The sequence below is a fragment of the Canis aureus genome, chromosome 34 (genome assembly GCF_053574225.1).
Source record: "Canis aureus isolate CA01 chromosome 34, VMU_Caureus_v.1.0, whole genome shotgun sequence".
NCBI classification, from domain to species: domain Eukaryota; kingdom Metazoa; phylum Chordata; class Mammalia; order Carnivora; family Canidae; genus Canis; species Canis aureus.
The window spans coordinates 9,838,035-9,854,130 of record NC_135644.1 but is presented as its reverse complement, the minus strand read 5'-3'; the positions used below and the strand labels follow the sequence as shown (position 1 = coordinate 9,854,130).

The window sequence follows — 16,096 nt, the reverse complement described above, 5'->3', positions numbered from 1 at the left end:
GAGCACGAATGCTTATGCACCTGCACGGCCAGAATTCAAGGAGGGGCTTCTTCCAAGAAATCTCGGCTCCCACACGTCAAGCATGCCCGACAGAGAAGGGGACTACGTCACAGTAACCACAGCCACCATTTGCTGGGCGTGTGCAGCGGGCCAGGTCTTGTGCCCAGTGCTTCTCTGGCTTAATTGCAGGAGCACCGAGGTAGGCGGCATCCACAGTCGAATGATGGGGAAGCCGAAGCATATCCCACCGCAGCAGCCTCCAGCTCACCCTCTCGGGGCCTCGGTTCTCTGCCTACAAAACCGGGATTACGTTCACCGCGCAGGGCAAGAGCTCGGTGCTGAAGAGCCCGGGAGACCGCAGCTGCCACCGCCAGGGTCGCCAGATGCCCACTGTTAGCTGCGGGCGTACGAGCAAAGCGGGCGGGGGGACAAGAAGAGGATACTGTTTGCCCTCTTCTCCCAGGGCTCCTCCCTGGGCTTGGAAGCCAAGGGTGAGATGCACCGCGGCTAAAGGCAGTCAGAGTGAATGGGTCTTAGAGGAGGGCACCCAGAGACAGGCCCCCCTGCGCCACCTTGGAGGAGAGAACGATCCATCCCTCAAGCAAAGCGGCGATTTCTGGCTCGTTTTCCCTCCCCTTCCATCAGGGGAATGAATACACTGGCGGATGGATGGTTTCTATTAAAACACGAACTGCAGGGTGTGTGAGCTTGAGCACAAGCGGTATCACAACGGGGCGCACAGGAGGAGATCTACTCCCCGCCTTTGAAAAGGGGGCTTAAAAAACTCTTCTTAACTGGCTAACAAGGTGCTAGAGATGAGAGTCACAAATGCAGATCCTCCATTCGTGTGCGGATGCCAAGTCACCCAAGCCCCCCCTCGGTCTCCAACCCGGCCTGCTTCTGCTTCTGCTTGGTGGGCCACAGTAACTTCCTGCCCACATCCAGCCCCCAGCTCCCATGTCTTGCCCTTTCCAAAGCCTTCTGACTCTGAGGTCCTTACATAAAACTACAATAGCCAAACTGTGGAAGGAGCCTCGGTGTCCATCGACAGATGAATGGATAAAGAAGATGTGGTCTATGTATACAATGGAATATTACTCAGCTATTAGAAACGACAAATACCCACCATTTGCTTCAACGTGGATGGAACTGGAGGGTATTATGCTGAGTGAAGTAAGTCAATCGGAGAAGGACAAACATTGTATGTTCTCATTCATTTGGGGAATACAAATAATAGTGAAAGGGAATATAAGAGAAGGGATAAGAAATGTGTGGGAAATATCAGAAAGGGAGACAGAACATAAAGACTCCTAACTCTGGGAAACGAACGAGGGGTGATGGAAGGGGAGGAGGGTGGGGGGAGGGGGGGAATGGGTGACGGGCACTGAGGGGGGCACTTGACGGGATGAGCACTGGGTGTTATTCTGTATGTTGGCAAATTGAACACCAATAAAAAATAAATTTATTATTCAAAAAAAATTTTTAAAAAGGGTTAAAAAAAATGAAAAAAAAAAAAAAAAAACTGGAAACGCCACACTTGGGCACTGAAGGGCTCTCTACAGTTAGCCCCAAATTAACCTTTTCGCCCCTAGTGACCCAATCCATTGCCAGAGTCCAGCTCTGGCCCGTAGTACCCTTCCTCGGGCTTCCAACTGAAGCTTAAGCCAAAGAAATCTTACTGACTTAAAAAAAAAGAACCTAGTTAAAATGCTACCTCCTCCAGGATGTCCTCTCTGTGCATCCCAGTTGGAAATGACATTTTCTCCTCTGACCTGTCACAGAGCTGTCACACATCACAGATGAGCCTGTATAAACACCAAGCTTCTAGAGGGCAAGTAATGCTCACTCTCACTTTACTGAGCAACTATTATGTAAACACTAGGCATGATGCCAGACAGCAGGGTTATAAAAATGAATAAAACACAGTCCCTGCCCTAGGGGAAGCCATACCTTAAGTAGAGGAGACAGAGATGGAAAGTAATTATGCCCAGTGACATAAAACATGTATAATCCAGGTGTACAAAGAGCAAAGGGATTGGTTAAGAGGAGGGGCCATTTGAAAAGCAAAAGTCCTTCGAGGAAGACAACACATTTGCTACATTATCTTGGAAGAGTAAAACCACCTAGGGTGTGTAAATACCAAATAAATATTTGTGGAATGAGTAAGTATACACTGAAGCCCAGGATTCAGTATTTTAATTGTGTATCTAAGGTGTCTGGGATCAAAGAATTCTAATTACTTAAATAACAAAGATACCGTGTTTAGTATCAGTCATGACCCAACCGCTGGTCCCAGAAAAATTACTTAATTATTAAAATTATTTCATAGTAACAATACTTCAAATTATTCTCTGGGTGCTCTCTAAGAACAACGTATTACTTATAATTAAATATATATAATATATAATATATATAATATATATATAATATAATTATACTTAAAAACTATAAACGCATATACCACTTCAAGTTAACAATAAAACTGGTTTTTGTTTTTTTTTCCCAGACCTTGCCTAGCTTCTCCAGAAGCGAGCGCATCACCGCGGTTCCCTCCCCTGGGCTGGCGGAGGGATGGGCCCTCTAGTTGTCACCGCGGTGCCGCGCATCCTGTGACATCCTGTGACGCGGGGCGGCCTCCACTCCAAGCGCAAGTCGGCCCAGGAGCCAGTAGCACGCCGCCGGCTGACCAACACCCAGGGAGCTCCTGGAGGAGGACGCTGCCTTAGCCCGAGCCCGTCTTCCTAAGGGAGTCTCTCCCTCTTCAGCACCTAACAAAACACCCACAGTCAGCAGACAAGGAGAGGAGAAACGGGAGGAGGAGGAAGACAGGGAAGGAGAGCAGGGACTCCGGGCATCCTAATCTCTCTTCTGCCATCGTAAGGGACGTGATCCTGGACAAGTTACTTAACCTCTTTTATTTTTTTTTAAATATTTCATTTATTCATGAGAGACAGAGAGAGACACACACAGAGGGGCAGAGCCACAGGCAGAGGGAGAAGCAGGCTCCATGCAGGGAGCACGACGTGGGACTCGATCCAGGGTCCCCAGGATCACACCCTGGGCCGAAGGTGGCGCTAACCGCTGAGCCACCCAGGCGTTCCCGAGAATTAATTTCCTACATTAAATTCCCTGCTTGAAATATCTCCTGTGCTTTCTGGTCTCCTGAACTGAACTCTGGACTGTTATATCAACAGGATTGTTAAAAGAACTAAAGACGACGAGCGTAAGCAGCACAGGTAAATACTCCCACACGGGGGAATCTAAAGGCAAGCCGCATGCTGCAGAGCGAATCCAAGTAGCAAAGATTGAGGAAATCTTCAGGTAAAAGTTCCAGGTCCTGCACAGCCCAGGTGGCTCAGCAGTTGAGTGTCTGCCTTTGGCTGAGGTCGTGACCCTGGGGTCCCAGGATCAAGTCCCACGTCGGGCTCCCTGCATGGAGCCTGCTTCTCCCTCTGCCTGTGTCTCTGCCTCTCTCTCTCTCTGTGTCTCTCATGAATAAATAAATAGAATCTTAAAAAAAAAAAAATTCCAGGTCCTTCTGAAGCTTCCTCAGGAAGAGTCCAAAGGTCTGTGTTTCTCCCAGGTTTGTTAAAAGAAATCCCTTAAGTTAGTTTCCTTTGTCCTCTTTCTGTCTCTCTCCCTTCGGCACTAGGCCCCAAAGAGAACCTGGAATTTCCCCTCAAAGTCACCAAGCTTACTCTCACTCCACTGCCCTAAGGATTCTCCCAAACATGCAGCCTGGTAAAGGATTTTCCAGCAGAGGGTGAGCCTCTGTGTCTGGGGGAGGAGGAAGAAGCCTGAACTCACAGAATGGTTCTCATTCTTAGTCCTGCTCTCAGCCTGGGAACCAGCAGAACGTCAGAGCCGGGCCTGCAGCTGGCACAGTGTGGACCGGCCCTGTTCCTGTCCTTTGGGGCTGGTTTCCCAATGTATACTTTAATCACGTTTCGCTGACAATTACCAAGATCAAAAAACAACTTCAAAAACTGCGAATTTTTCCTTCTGCAATGAAAAAACACTGGTGGTTTTCATTACCAAGATTTTCACAGTAATGAAATTTTGTTTTGTTTTGCTACGTCAAAAAATTCAGGGCTCTTCAACACTCTCTAGATACAGCAGCAAGACTCCCCAGATCCAATGCTACAAAACAAAGCAGCAAAAAGGCCAGGCTCTAAAATCAATCCTCAGGAAGCAGTACCGTAGTTCGTCCCATCATGTGTCGTACTTCTGCTCCAATTCTGTTCACAGAAAGCAACAACACACGTTTATTATTTGCCCCGTATTCTAATCCCTTACAGGGAATAAGTTGGGTTTTACATGCATGTGCATTACAGTTTTCTGCTGAAGCAGAGCAGACAAAGGCTGCCAAGTCCGGAGTAAAGCAAAATTCCATATCCTTTATCAGCAGGCCACCCACACAGGCAGTCAACACTGTCCCAGCCTCTTAAACCCCGACCCGGGGTGCGGGCAGAGATGGGGACTAACCCACCCTGAATGATGCCTACTTTCCAGCAAAGAAGGGAAAAGGGTACTTAAGGGGAGAAGTTATTCCTTGAAATGCAAGTATGCACTGCATGCTGCCTAGATGTCAACACTGAACTCTTTCTGTTCTAAGGTACTTCAAACCTGTATTACATCCATCACTAAGCACAAAACTCTTAGGAACAAATCAAAGAGTAAGATGCTGCTTTTTTAGGGGCGTCTGGGTGGCTCAGTCGGTTAAGTGTCCGCCTTCAGCTCAGGTCATGATCCTGGGGCCCTGGGACGGAGCCCCGCATGGGAGCCTGCTTCTCCCCCTGCTGTGCTCGCTTGCTCTCTCTCAAACAGGTGGTTAAAATCTTAAATTAAAAAAAAAAAAAGTTTTTAAAATCTTAAAACAAAGGAAGGCTGGGTTAAAAGAACTTCGCACTGCTGATGACTAGAGTGAGAAAAGCAGCAGCTTCCCAAGGGGTGACTAACGGCACCCTTCCAATGAGAGTTGGTGGGGAGCAGCGGGGGGCGGGGGGGAGGCGGAGGCTGGAATGGGGTGCGCGCTCCCTTCTGGGCCTGTTCCCCGCCCGTCTGCCAGGAGGGCTCAGCCAGCCGCGGAGGCCCTGACCGCACCCGGCTCTCGGAGAGGTGCTGCTGTACTACCCACGCACGCACGCTCGCATCCATTCGGGAATCAGCCCCAGCATCCAAAGCTGTGCACCAGGAAGCCCCCCAAGGTTAAGTACGAAGGGCAGCCACCGCGGCCAGAACATAAAGGAGACTTCAGGCAGATTACAGGGAGTCCAAATATTGACTTGCTGGAAGTTGCCCTGTAGATTTCAGGGTTTTGTTCTCTGTAAACAGAGGATGATGAGGCCGAGGACTGCAGAGCACAGAACTCCTAGGGGAAGGCAAAGGCTGTTCTGGCCGCCAGGCCCCTAACACCTCGCCCAGGCTTTCTGTCCTCGTGCCTTTTCTATGCTGGTCTCAAACAATCAATACGGCACATTCTCACAGGTCACATTCCTGACCAAACACAGAAAAGTTTGGACCCAGCTGGAGAGAACTTTCTGATAACATAATTATCACACAAATTAACTCAAGGAGCTCAAGTTAGAGGTATTGCATTTCAGACTTTTTGCCAGGCACCTTAAAACAGTTCCCAGATTCAGGTGATCACCTGAGGCTGTGAAGGTCAGTGATCAAGTACAAAAACACTTCTTGTCATGATTTAAGACAGATATCCTAATACCATAGCTTCGACGGGTACCAAGCACTGAGCAAGGTGCTCTAGGGCAGTGGCTCATAAACCTGACTGCATGCTAGAACCCCTTTTCAGAAGCTTAAAAAAAAAAACAAAAAACAAAACACTGATGCCTGGATCTCACCATCACAGACAGACTTTGACTTAAGGAAAAGGCCTGTGTTTTCATTTATTTTTTAAAAAAGATTTTATTTATTTATTCATGAGAGACACAGAGGGAGAGAGAGAGAGAGAGAGAGGCAGAGACACAGGCAGAGGGAGAAGCAGGCTCCATGCAGGGAGCCCGACGCGGGACCCAGGTCTCCAGGATCACGCCCTGGGCTGATGGCGGCGCTGCCCAGGCCTGTGGTTTTAAATACTGATGGTGACTCTACAAGATAACAAAGTTTAAGAACCACTGCTGTAGGGAACAAAAAGTAATAAGTGAAGTAGAAACAACCCAAATGCCCATCAACTGATGAGAAAATAAGTTAAATGAGGTGCGTCCATACAGTGGAATAGGATTCATCCAGAGAAAAGAATGAAGACCAGATATGTGCTACCCCATGGTCAAACCTTATAAACACTTCATCAAATGAAAGAAGCCAATCACACAAAATCACACAGGGTATGATTTCATTTATATGAAATATCCAGAATAGACAACTCCACAGAGATAGAGGATGACTGGTTACCAGGGACTAAGGGAGTAGTAATGAAAATGTTCTAAAATTGATTGTGGTGAGGGCACATAATTCTAAATACACTAAAATCACTGCAGTATTTTAATTTTTTAAAGATTGTATTTATTCATGAGAGACACAGAACAGGGCAGAGACACAGGGAGAGGGAGAAGCAAGCTCCCTGCTGAGGGCAGAGCTCGATGTCAGACTCAATCCCAGGATCCTGGGATCATGACCTGAGTCAAAGGCAGACGCTCAACCGCTGAGCCACCCAGGCACCCCTGAACTATCTATTTTAAATGGGTGGGCTGTATGGTATGTGAATTCTATCTCATACAGCTTTTAAAACAAAGTACAGAAATATAAATTCTATGCCCAGCTTTCAACAAATTTACGATCTAGTTGTAAAAAAAGGATAGGAAAAAAAAGGTACACAGTCAAGTATCAGATTTTAAAAGATGATTCAATAGAATTGCTAATGCAGTAAATAAAAACTTGAAGCGAGGCTTCAAAGCCAAAATCTGATGTTTTTTCTTACAGTCTTCTATTAAAAAAAAAAAAAAAAAGGCAACAGAGGGCTCAGATCTGGCCATATGCTGTTACTAGAGGCCTCAAAATCTCCATTTCAGAGCTTGTGAGGAAGGAGTGACTACTTAGCATTGCCAAGGAATTTTTTTTTTTTTTAATCTCCAGAACACAGGCTGTTGATGGCATTAGAATGACTCTCAAGAGTCAGTTATCAACAAGGCCATTCAAAGATGGACTTGGTGCCTTAAATCCTTCTTCTCATGCCCTGGATTTGTCTTTATCCCCATAGCCTGGGCCACGTGAATTTACATGCTTACACACATAGAAACTCTCATATATGAGGCTTTAGGATATGCAGGTATTATAGGCCTCATGCGATTAAGATGATTGGTTAGAAGTGCCTCTTCTCTCAGAGTTCCTAAACTTTTTTTTTTAAAGTAATCTCTACATCCAACGTGGGGTTCACACGCATTACCCTGTGATCCAGAGCTGTATGCACTGCCGACTGAGCCAGCCAGGCGCCTGTTCCTAAAATTCTTAATACCAATAGCTGAAAAGTGTTTACTGTGGCAGGGCCTGACACATAGACAACTCCCAACTTTAGGCAGAACAGAATTTTGTTTAGCAGTCTTGGTTTTTTTGAGGGGAGGGTCTGTGTGTGGGGGAGATTAGTGTTAAGAAAACCAGTTTTTTTTTTTTATTATTACTGTTTGGCAATGTTTATAAACTTGAACATATTTTTGCTTTTGTTTCTAGAAAACATACCATTATCAACTGAGCAACTGAAAAAGCTTTGGTTGTATCTTTTTTTTTTTCTTCATGAGAGACAGAGAAAGAGATCTAGGCAGAGGGAGAAGCAAGCTCTTTGCCAGGAGCTCAATGCAGGACTGGGTCCCAGGACCCCCTGGGATCATGACCTGAGCCAAAGGCAGATGCTCAACCACTGAACCACCAAGGTGCACCCCCCCGCCCCAGCCTGTATCTTAGAGCCTTTTATTTTTATTTTAAAGGAAAAAAATTTTTTTAAAGATTTATTTATTCATAATAGACATAGAGAGAGAGAGAGAGAGAGAGGCAGAGACACAGGCAGAGGGAGAAGCAGGCTCCATGCACCGGGAGCCCGACACGGGACTCGATCCGGGAATGCAGGATCAGGCCCTGGGCCAAAGGCAGGCGCTAAACCGCTGAGCCACCCAGGGATCCCCTCTTAGAGCGTTTTAAATAAATGTTTGTTGGAGCATATTTAAAAGTAGGTGGCAATGAAATTTTAGTAACTTCTAGAAATCATGTTATCAATATATAAACTCTTTTGTCCATCTTACAGGAAATTTAAAACAAACATACAGCCAAAGGTAAAGGAGGCAGGCCAAATACTGCATTTAGTAAACCTGTCTTCCTATACCTTGGTGTGCAACTGATTTCAGCAAACTTTCAAAGTGGCTGGACCAGTCACTTAAATGCCTTGGGCTTACCCAGACTAACTTTGGGGCAGATCATCCCCTTGATGGCAGCAGCCTTAATCTAGACAAATAAGACAAGAATTCTGAAAATGACCTGTTTAACAATGAAGACTAAGAAACAGTATATTGAATTTTGAAACATACTGTACTCGAACGCTAAATAAACTTCAATGAGATAGACCTGAGCTCTTATGCTTGCTTCAATTCAGAAATGTCCAAACAGGAGATTAGTGTTTAATTTGAGCTAACAGGTCTCTCTTACCCATATTCCACTCAAGTTTTCCCCATGCTACCCACTGACCTTCAACCTGGCAGTCTACTTTTCAACATACTATGTATCTTCACTATCAAATTTATTTTTGACTCCTACTTCAAAACAAAAAAAAACCCAAATGGAACAGGAGAATGTACCAAATAACAGGGCAAATAAAGGTAAACAAATATTCCAGTCGCTAATAGATTTAGTTAAGAAAAAGGAAAATGGTCCCTGAAAAATGAGATGCCCTAACCCCAACCCTAACCTCACCCTAAGCCCTAATCTGGAACACTGTGGAAATCCCAGGAATTTTTAAAAGTACTATTATGTTAAGAGATAGTTCTGGGGCGCCTAGCTGGCTCAGTTAGTAGAGCATATGACTCTCGATCTCGGGGTTGTGAGTTAGACCCTACGATTGGTGTGGAGAGGACTTAAAATCTTAAAAAAAAAAAAAAAAAGAAAAATGGTTCTGCTTCTCTAAATTAAACCCCTCAGAGGTCTCTGTATCTTCCTTAAAAGACCTCGATGCAGTAATTCCATTGACAGGTTGTATTTACTCTCACTGTATTTAAGAAGGTTCACCTAAAAAATAAATAAATAAAAAAAATAAAAAAAAGAAGGTCCATCTTCCCTAATATATACATAGTTACTGAATTTCTTGTAAATGGAAAAAGTGTGGAGATTTCTGCCTCTCCTTTCTGGAGTTTTTCTCAATTAATCCACATTTTAAAGTGTGAGCTTTTCCACCTGTTTAAAGTTTAAGTAGTCCTGGTCTGTTTTTGTTTTTTTTTTAAAGATTTTATTTATTCATGAGAGACATGGTGGGGGGGGGCAGAGACACAGGCAAAGGGAGAAGCAGGCTCCATGCAGGGAGCCCAACGTGGGACTCGATCCTGGGTCTCCAAAATTACACCCAGGGCCGAAGGCGGTGCTAAACTGCTGAGCCACCCCGGGCTGCCCAGTCCTGGTCTGGTTTGGACGTGGTTATTAAAAGCCATTGGAGTCAGACTAAGTTTGGTTCCCATCTCTACCTCTCAACACCTCAGGTGTCTGGCTGGCTCAGTCAGTGGAGTGTGTGACTCTTGATCTTGGGGTCATGAGTTTGAGCCCCACATTGGGGGCAGAGATGACTTTAATTAATTAATTAATTGAAAAAGTAGTTGGGGCACTTTATTTTTTTATTTTTAAAAAGATTTTATTTATTTATTCATGAGAGACACAGAGAAAGAGGCAGAGGGAGAAGCAGGCCTCATGCAGGGAGCGATATGGGGCTGGATCCCCAACCCGGGACTCCAGGATCACGCCCTGGGCTGAAGGTGGCGCTAAACCGCTGAGCCACCCGGGCTGCCTGAATTGGGGCACTTTAAGCTGGACTCTTGGCCTCTTTGTGCCTCTTTTCTCTCCCTGGAAACAAGATAATAGCATTTCCCATGGGGTTAGTGTGGAATTATGCATGTGAAGCAATTATTGCAGTGCCTGGCATGCAAGGGAGTGCCCAATAACTTGTCTATGATCATCTTCGTGCCAAATCCTTCCTGCACCCAAGAGTTTGCACTGAAAAATTAACCCCAGATCAAGAAAAAAGAGAAGTACTGTTTGTGCAAACCTTCTTTTACATTACGTTCAGCCAGTAGATAGGCAATTCCCAGAAAAATGTGCTTACAGTCCACAAAGGGGTACTTTATCTCATGTAGCTCTAAAGGATATTTCATCCTGGATAAATATTAAGAGAAATAGTGTATTTGGCCTTCAGCTCATCCTGGTAATCTTAAAGAAAAGACTGGAGTTCTTTTTTCTGGCATTGTTTATAAAAACCCAAGTTACCAAAAAAGAAAGATTCCAAAATGGCCCAAGTTATTTTCAACGCAGGAAGACTGATGTGAATTGTGTATTTATTCTCTTGACACACAGCTTTCATAATCTCTCAAAAGTCTAAAAAGTCGTTATCTAAAAAGTCAAGTTGTTCTTTGCTTAACATTCATTCAGATAAGAGGCCTGTCCTATTTTTCTTTTAAAAATAATCAGTCTAGTCCAAGATCAACTTCATCCCTCATACATAAAAGTACTTTCTCTCTCCAAGACACCCTCGGAAAGGGTCATGGACGGTTCTTTCCACCTAACGGAAATACAGGCTCTAAGGCTCTTCTTACTACCCTGTTTATCAACATCTCTGCACACAGGATGAAAAACTGTATCCTAGCACCACTTCACACCTGGAATTTCTTTGACAAAGGACAGAATCCGTTTCTGACTGTGCTGAAATCTTTCCAGACTCCCAATAATTATTTGAGATGCATCACCACTCACGGACATGAAACGGATTCCAAATTTTACTCCATTTTTTTTTCACGGTCTTCAGATATGAAAACGGTGTCTGATTAAAAATGGGAAAGCAGTTACTTTATCAAATGAAGCTGAAAGTTCACATTTAAGAGAGAGAGCAGTACACATGCTCCAAGAGTTTTCTGTGTATCATGCGGAATGTGAAATTACGCAGTTCTTTATTGTGGTTATTTGAAAATAATAGAGGGCTCTAGGGTACAATGTAGAAAAACAAAAAGTCCCTTAGCCTCTTATATCCTTTGGTGGTAAAGATCCCTAAATACGGGGCTATGGGGCTGTGCGGACAACTGCCGATTAGCAGCGAGATTGGAAATCACGATTTACACTTCATGCTAGTGTGAACTGCGGGAATACAACCCTGACCATTGCTGGGACAAAGTTCAAGGCAAACAGCTTTAAATGACCAAAAAACAAACAAACAAACAAAAAAAAAAAAAAAAGAAAAAAGAAAAAAAACCCCAAAACCAGCACAATAAAAAAATCATCAACTTAAAGCCTTACTTTATTAAATTTTCAAGATCAGTCTGAAACTTCACATTCAAGAGTACACACATGCGCTCCCAACTGTACCTGTTACGTTACACATTCCCTTAAACCGAATTTCCCCTAAGAACTCCATTACCCAAACAAAACAAAGCAAAAACAAACAAAAAACCCAGAAAGGTAAGTAAACAGTTCTTTGAAAAGTCCCTACGAAGTAGGAACAGAAACTTGCTCTCACTTTTATGACAATTTACAAAACTCGTTAGCAAAACATTATGCAACACAAGCGTCCCTCCCTCTGCCCTATAGCCAAAAAAGAAAAAAAAAAAAAAAGGGCAAGCAAGCACCGTGCTAGGACCTCGAGGCAAGTTCTCAAGCAAACGGAGACGAGAAACTGTACGAAGCGTCCACGAGACCAAGATCCCAGGACGGCCGGAAAATCCACAGAAACGCTGGTGCGCTCCAAAGCCTTACCCTTGACAGCGCAGGGCAGAACACCCGGCCTCACACATTTTGGAGCCGCGGTTCTGGGACGCTGGAGCCCAAGACAAAGCGCCCAGGGGAAAACAGCAGTTGCGCAACAGCGGCCGCGCGGCCCGGCCCGGCCCGTGACCCGGCGCGGCGGGGGCGCAGGCCGGGCAGCCGCACAGGGCCCCCCGAGGGCCGCCGCGACGGCCGACCGGCCGCGGGCGCCCAGGCCGCGCCCACGCAGCAGTCGCGCGCCCCCGGGACGCTCCGCCGGGCCGAGAAGCCGGGGCGCGGCCGGGCCCCAGCCCGCGGGGCAGCGAGCGCCGCCCGCTCCGGCCGCCGCACGTCGGGGCACCGCCGCGCGCCCAGCGCCCTGCTCCCTCCCCGCGCGGGGTCGCGCGCTCCCGCCCGCCTCCCACTGCGGGCTGCGCACTGCAGCGCCCCTGGACGGCGGCGGCGGCCGGGCGGGGGCTCCGGGGCCCGGGCCGGAGGGGGCCTCACCTCCCCCGAGAGCGGCCCCGTGACTAGGCACATTTCGCCGGCTCCGAGCGGAGGAGCAGCGCAGCCCCGGAAGGGCCGGGCCGCGCCGGCTCGGACCGCCCCCGCCCCTGCCCCTGCCCGCTCACGCCCCGGGGGGCGGCCGGGGCTCCCGGGGCGCAGCTGCCGGGGCGGGCGGCGCGGCGGCACAGGCCCCCTCCCCCGCGCGCGCGGACGCGGCCTCTAGCCTCCCCCCCGCGCCCTCGGGGCCGCACCCCCGCCGCCCCCGCTGCCCCCGGGGTGCTCGCGGCCCCTCGGGTTGCCGCCCCCCCTCCGGCCCGGCGCAGGCGCAGCGGCTCAGCCTCGGGCCGTGGACGGGAGGCGCCGGCCCCCCCGCGCCCCTGGGCCCCGTCGGGCACCGCCTGGGCTCCCGGGTCGGGGCAGCACCTGCTGCGACGGCAGTCCGGGCGGCGGCAGCTCCAGGTCCATCATGGTGAGCGGGGCCCCGTGCTCTGGCGCTCCCCGACGGCGGCGCTGCTCCGGGCTCCCCGGCGCTCGCTGCTCCGCGACGCGGCCCGAGTGGCCAGCCCGGCTGCCGCCCCGCTCCGCCCCCGCCCCCGCCCCGAGGGCGGGGCAAGAGCCCGGGCCCTTCCTTCCCGGGCCGGCGGCGCGGGCCGAGCTTCCGAAAATCCCCCGCCCCCGCCCCCGCCCCCGCCCCGGCTGACGCAAGAGGCTCGCTGGCCGCGGGCGGGGGTCCCCCTGGGCGGCCGCGGGCGGGGGGGCGGGAGCTCCCCGTTCCCCCCCCCCCCCGCCCCGCAAGTAAAACCTACGCTCCCGGGCCGCGAGATTAAGAGCTGTTGGCCGAAGGTCGCTCGGGTTCGGCCGCTTTGAAACAGTTTGAACAGTTGGAGCCAACACGCCTGCCGACCCGGCCGGGGCGCCGCTACCGGGCTCTGCCCCGCCTTATCTCCCCGCGCGCCCGAGAGCGGCGCCAGCCCTGCGGCCGGGCTGAAGGTTGGCCCCGGGCCCTGCGCCGCGCGAGCCGCCCTCTCGCCCTCCGCGCCCCCCCCCCCCCCCAGCCCGGGGCCGGGCCAGCGGGACTCGCACGGGGCGAAGCGGGCGGGCCGCGCGGGGAGCTCGTGCTCGCGGTGACCCTGAACGCCCTCCGCGCGCTCCCACGCGCTGCCCTCCGGCCCGGCCCGGGTCGCCGCGCGCAAGCGGGGAGGCCCCTCTGGGTGGGACAGTGGTCAGCACTGCCCAGCAAGAGATCTCCGCCCCCGCCCCCGCCCCCACCCCCGCCTAGAGCGTCGCGGACCCAGCTTTGGATTTTAGAAATGAAAATAAAGACGACCCAGGTTACAAAATCGTTTGTGTAGTATGGACCCGTCTTGCGGAAACGATGTGTCCAGGAAAAGAAATGGAAAGTTGTTCACCAAAATAGGAGTTGTAACGTCACGAATGATTTTGATCTTTCGCGTTACTTTACGTATATGTAAAGTCTACAATGAATATGTATTACGTTTTACATTAAAAGAGGTTATCTAGAATTTAATCGTCCACAAAAAACTTCAAGTACTTGAAAACAGGAATGTTGTGAAATCTACGATTTAAGAGAGAAGAGATAGATGGTTTTTCTTTTGGGCATTAACAATCTAACTCTTTAAAATAATGCCTGTTTTTAGTTTCCAGTTTTTTGGAATTATGCAAAGTCAGGTGAAGTAGACTGTGTTGGCAGAAGTTCTACTATTTCATTCAAAAACCTGACGGGAACAACAACAACAAAAAAAGCCAAGCCTGACTATTGCAGATCAACGCCCAAAAAACTGCAAAGAATTTACCCTCTGTTGGTTGCATAATTTGACACTCCCAGGATTATCTGTAAATTTATATGATCAAATATTCCTTGAGGTAAGTGAAGCCTAAATTAATTGCTTGTAATTAAAGCAAACTTCTTCAACTTGAATTAAACCTTTTCAGCTGTTATTTGAAGAGCCTGCAAAATGATCTGCACACCGAAAACAAGCTTAGGAGCAATTATTTACAATGAACCTGACATGAGACATGCAGAGACATAATGAAAAGACATATCTGCATCAAAGAAGGGCACAAGAGTATATTATTTAACAATTCCAGTTACTTATTAGAACTACTACTTGGGAGAAAGTGGACCATGAACCCAGGAGGTAGGAGATACCAAAGTCGTATATGGCACAGTTGCTGCCCTCAAGGAGTTTATAAAGTGTTTGGTATTTCCTGTTAAGCAACAAATTTCCATTGAGTTTAATGAATGAAATAACCTTTATTTTTCAAAACTGCAGTTGCTAGGAATGTATTATTTTAGGCACCTCCAGAGTACATATTTTCAAAGGGAGGAGAATACTATGATAACAGTCTAAACATGTTAAAGAAAAATAAACATTAATGAAAAGCTGCTTGATGTTAAGGGGTGGTTCCACACCAGGAAAGGGAACTCCAGTCTCAGACTATCTGTGTCAAAGAAGTTCCCAGTCTTTGTAGACGCTGAAATGACGTCTCCATGTGAGAACCTGGGCCCTTCTTTGCCCTCTAGACTATTGTGCTGTGGGGGCACAGACACTTTGAGAAGCTCCAGAGGAACAGGGAAGAGGATGCTGGTTTTCCTCTTGTGTCCCGGTGCCATGGGAATCTTTACTGTCTGAATTCTCTGCTGTCTTTGGAAAGACGACACTTTCTATATGCTTCAAATATTTCAGAATTATAATACTTTGTTCTAGAGTTATTGTAGGGATCCCTGGGTGGCACAGCGGTTTGGCGCCTGCCTTTGGACCAGGGCGCGATCCTGGAGACCCAGGATCGAATCCCACGTCGGGCTCCCGGTGCATGGAGCTTGCTTCTCCCTCTGCCTGTGTCTCTGCCTCTCTCTCTCTCTCTGTGTGACTATCATAAATAAAAAAAAAAAAAAAAAGAGTTATTGTAAAAAATAAAAATCATCAGTTAAGTCTTCTGAGCACACAAAGTTTGGATAGTGGTGATGCAATGACCCATTTATTTCACCTTCTTCTCTGTGATCTAACCTGCCAAGTTGGGGATCCCTGGGTGGCGCAGCGGTTTGGCGCCTGTCTTTGGCCCAGGGCGCGATCCTGGAGACCTGGGATCGATTCCCGCGTCGGGCTCCCGGTGCGTGGGGCCTGCTTCTCCCTCTGCCTGTGTCTCTGCCTCTCTCTCTCTCTGTGACTATCATAAATAAATAAAAATTAAAAAAAATAAATAAAATAACCTGCCAAGTTGGCAAGGCTATGAAAGCCTTTTCAAGAGAGATTGCAAGAGATCTACTGCTTCAAAATCCTTCATCACTTTGAGGCTTCTTCCCCCTTCTTTTCACTTTCTTTTTTTTTTTTTTTTTTAAAGATTTTATTTATTTATGATAGTCACAGAGAGAGAGAGAGAGAGGCAGAGACACAGGCAGAGGGAGAAGCAGGCTCCATGCACCGGGAGCCTGACGTGGGATTCGATCCGGCGTCTCCAGGATCGTGCCCTGGGCCAAAGGCAGGCGCCAAACCGCTGCGCCACCCAGGGATCCCTCACTTTCTTTTTAATTGTACTCCATGTTTGGGACGCCTGGGTGGCTCAGTGGTTGAGCCTCTGCCTTTGGCTCCCTATGGGGAGCCTGCTTCTCCTCTCTTTGCCTGTGTCTCTGCCTCTCTCT

At 48.3% G+C, this 16,096-nt stretch overlaps 1 protein-coding gene across 5 annotated transcripts in view; it reads right to left on the bottom strand.

Moving 5' to 3' along the window:
* The window catches only part of NFE2L2 (NFE2 like bZIP transcription factor 2), a 142,767-nt gene that overhangs the window by 20,498 nt on the left and 106,173 nt on the right, over positions 1–16,096 (bottom strand). Inside the window, exon 1 of one of the 5 annotated variants that reach the window (XM_077883013.1) lies at positions 13,242–13,264. The exons of 1 other annotated variant lie outside the window; for it this stretch is intronic. Coding sequence is in view for 2 of the 4 variants with exons in the window: in XM_077883009.1 (XP_077739135.1) it covers positions 12,859–12,903 (45 nt within the window). In the remaining 2 variants the exon portion in view is untranslated. Of the gene's footprint in view, positions 1–11,940; positions 12,095–12,435; positions 12,527–12,858; positions 13,018–13,241; positions 13,265–16,096 lie in introns of those variants that run through there. 3 more of the 5 variants (XM_077883009.1, XM_077883010.1, XM_077883011.1) reach the window with 3 other exon arrangements.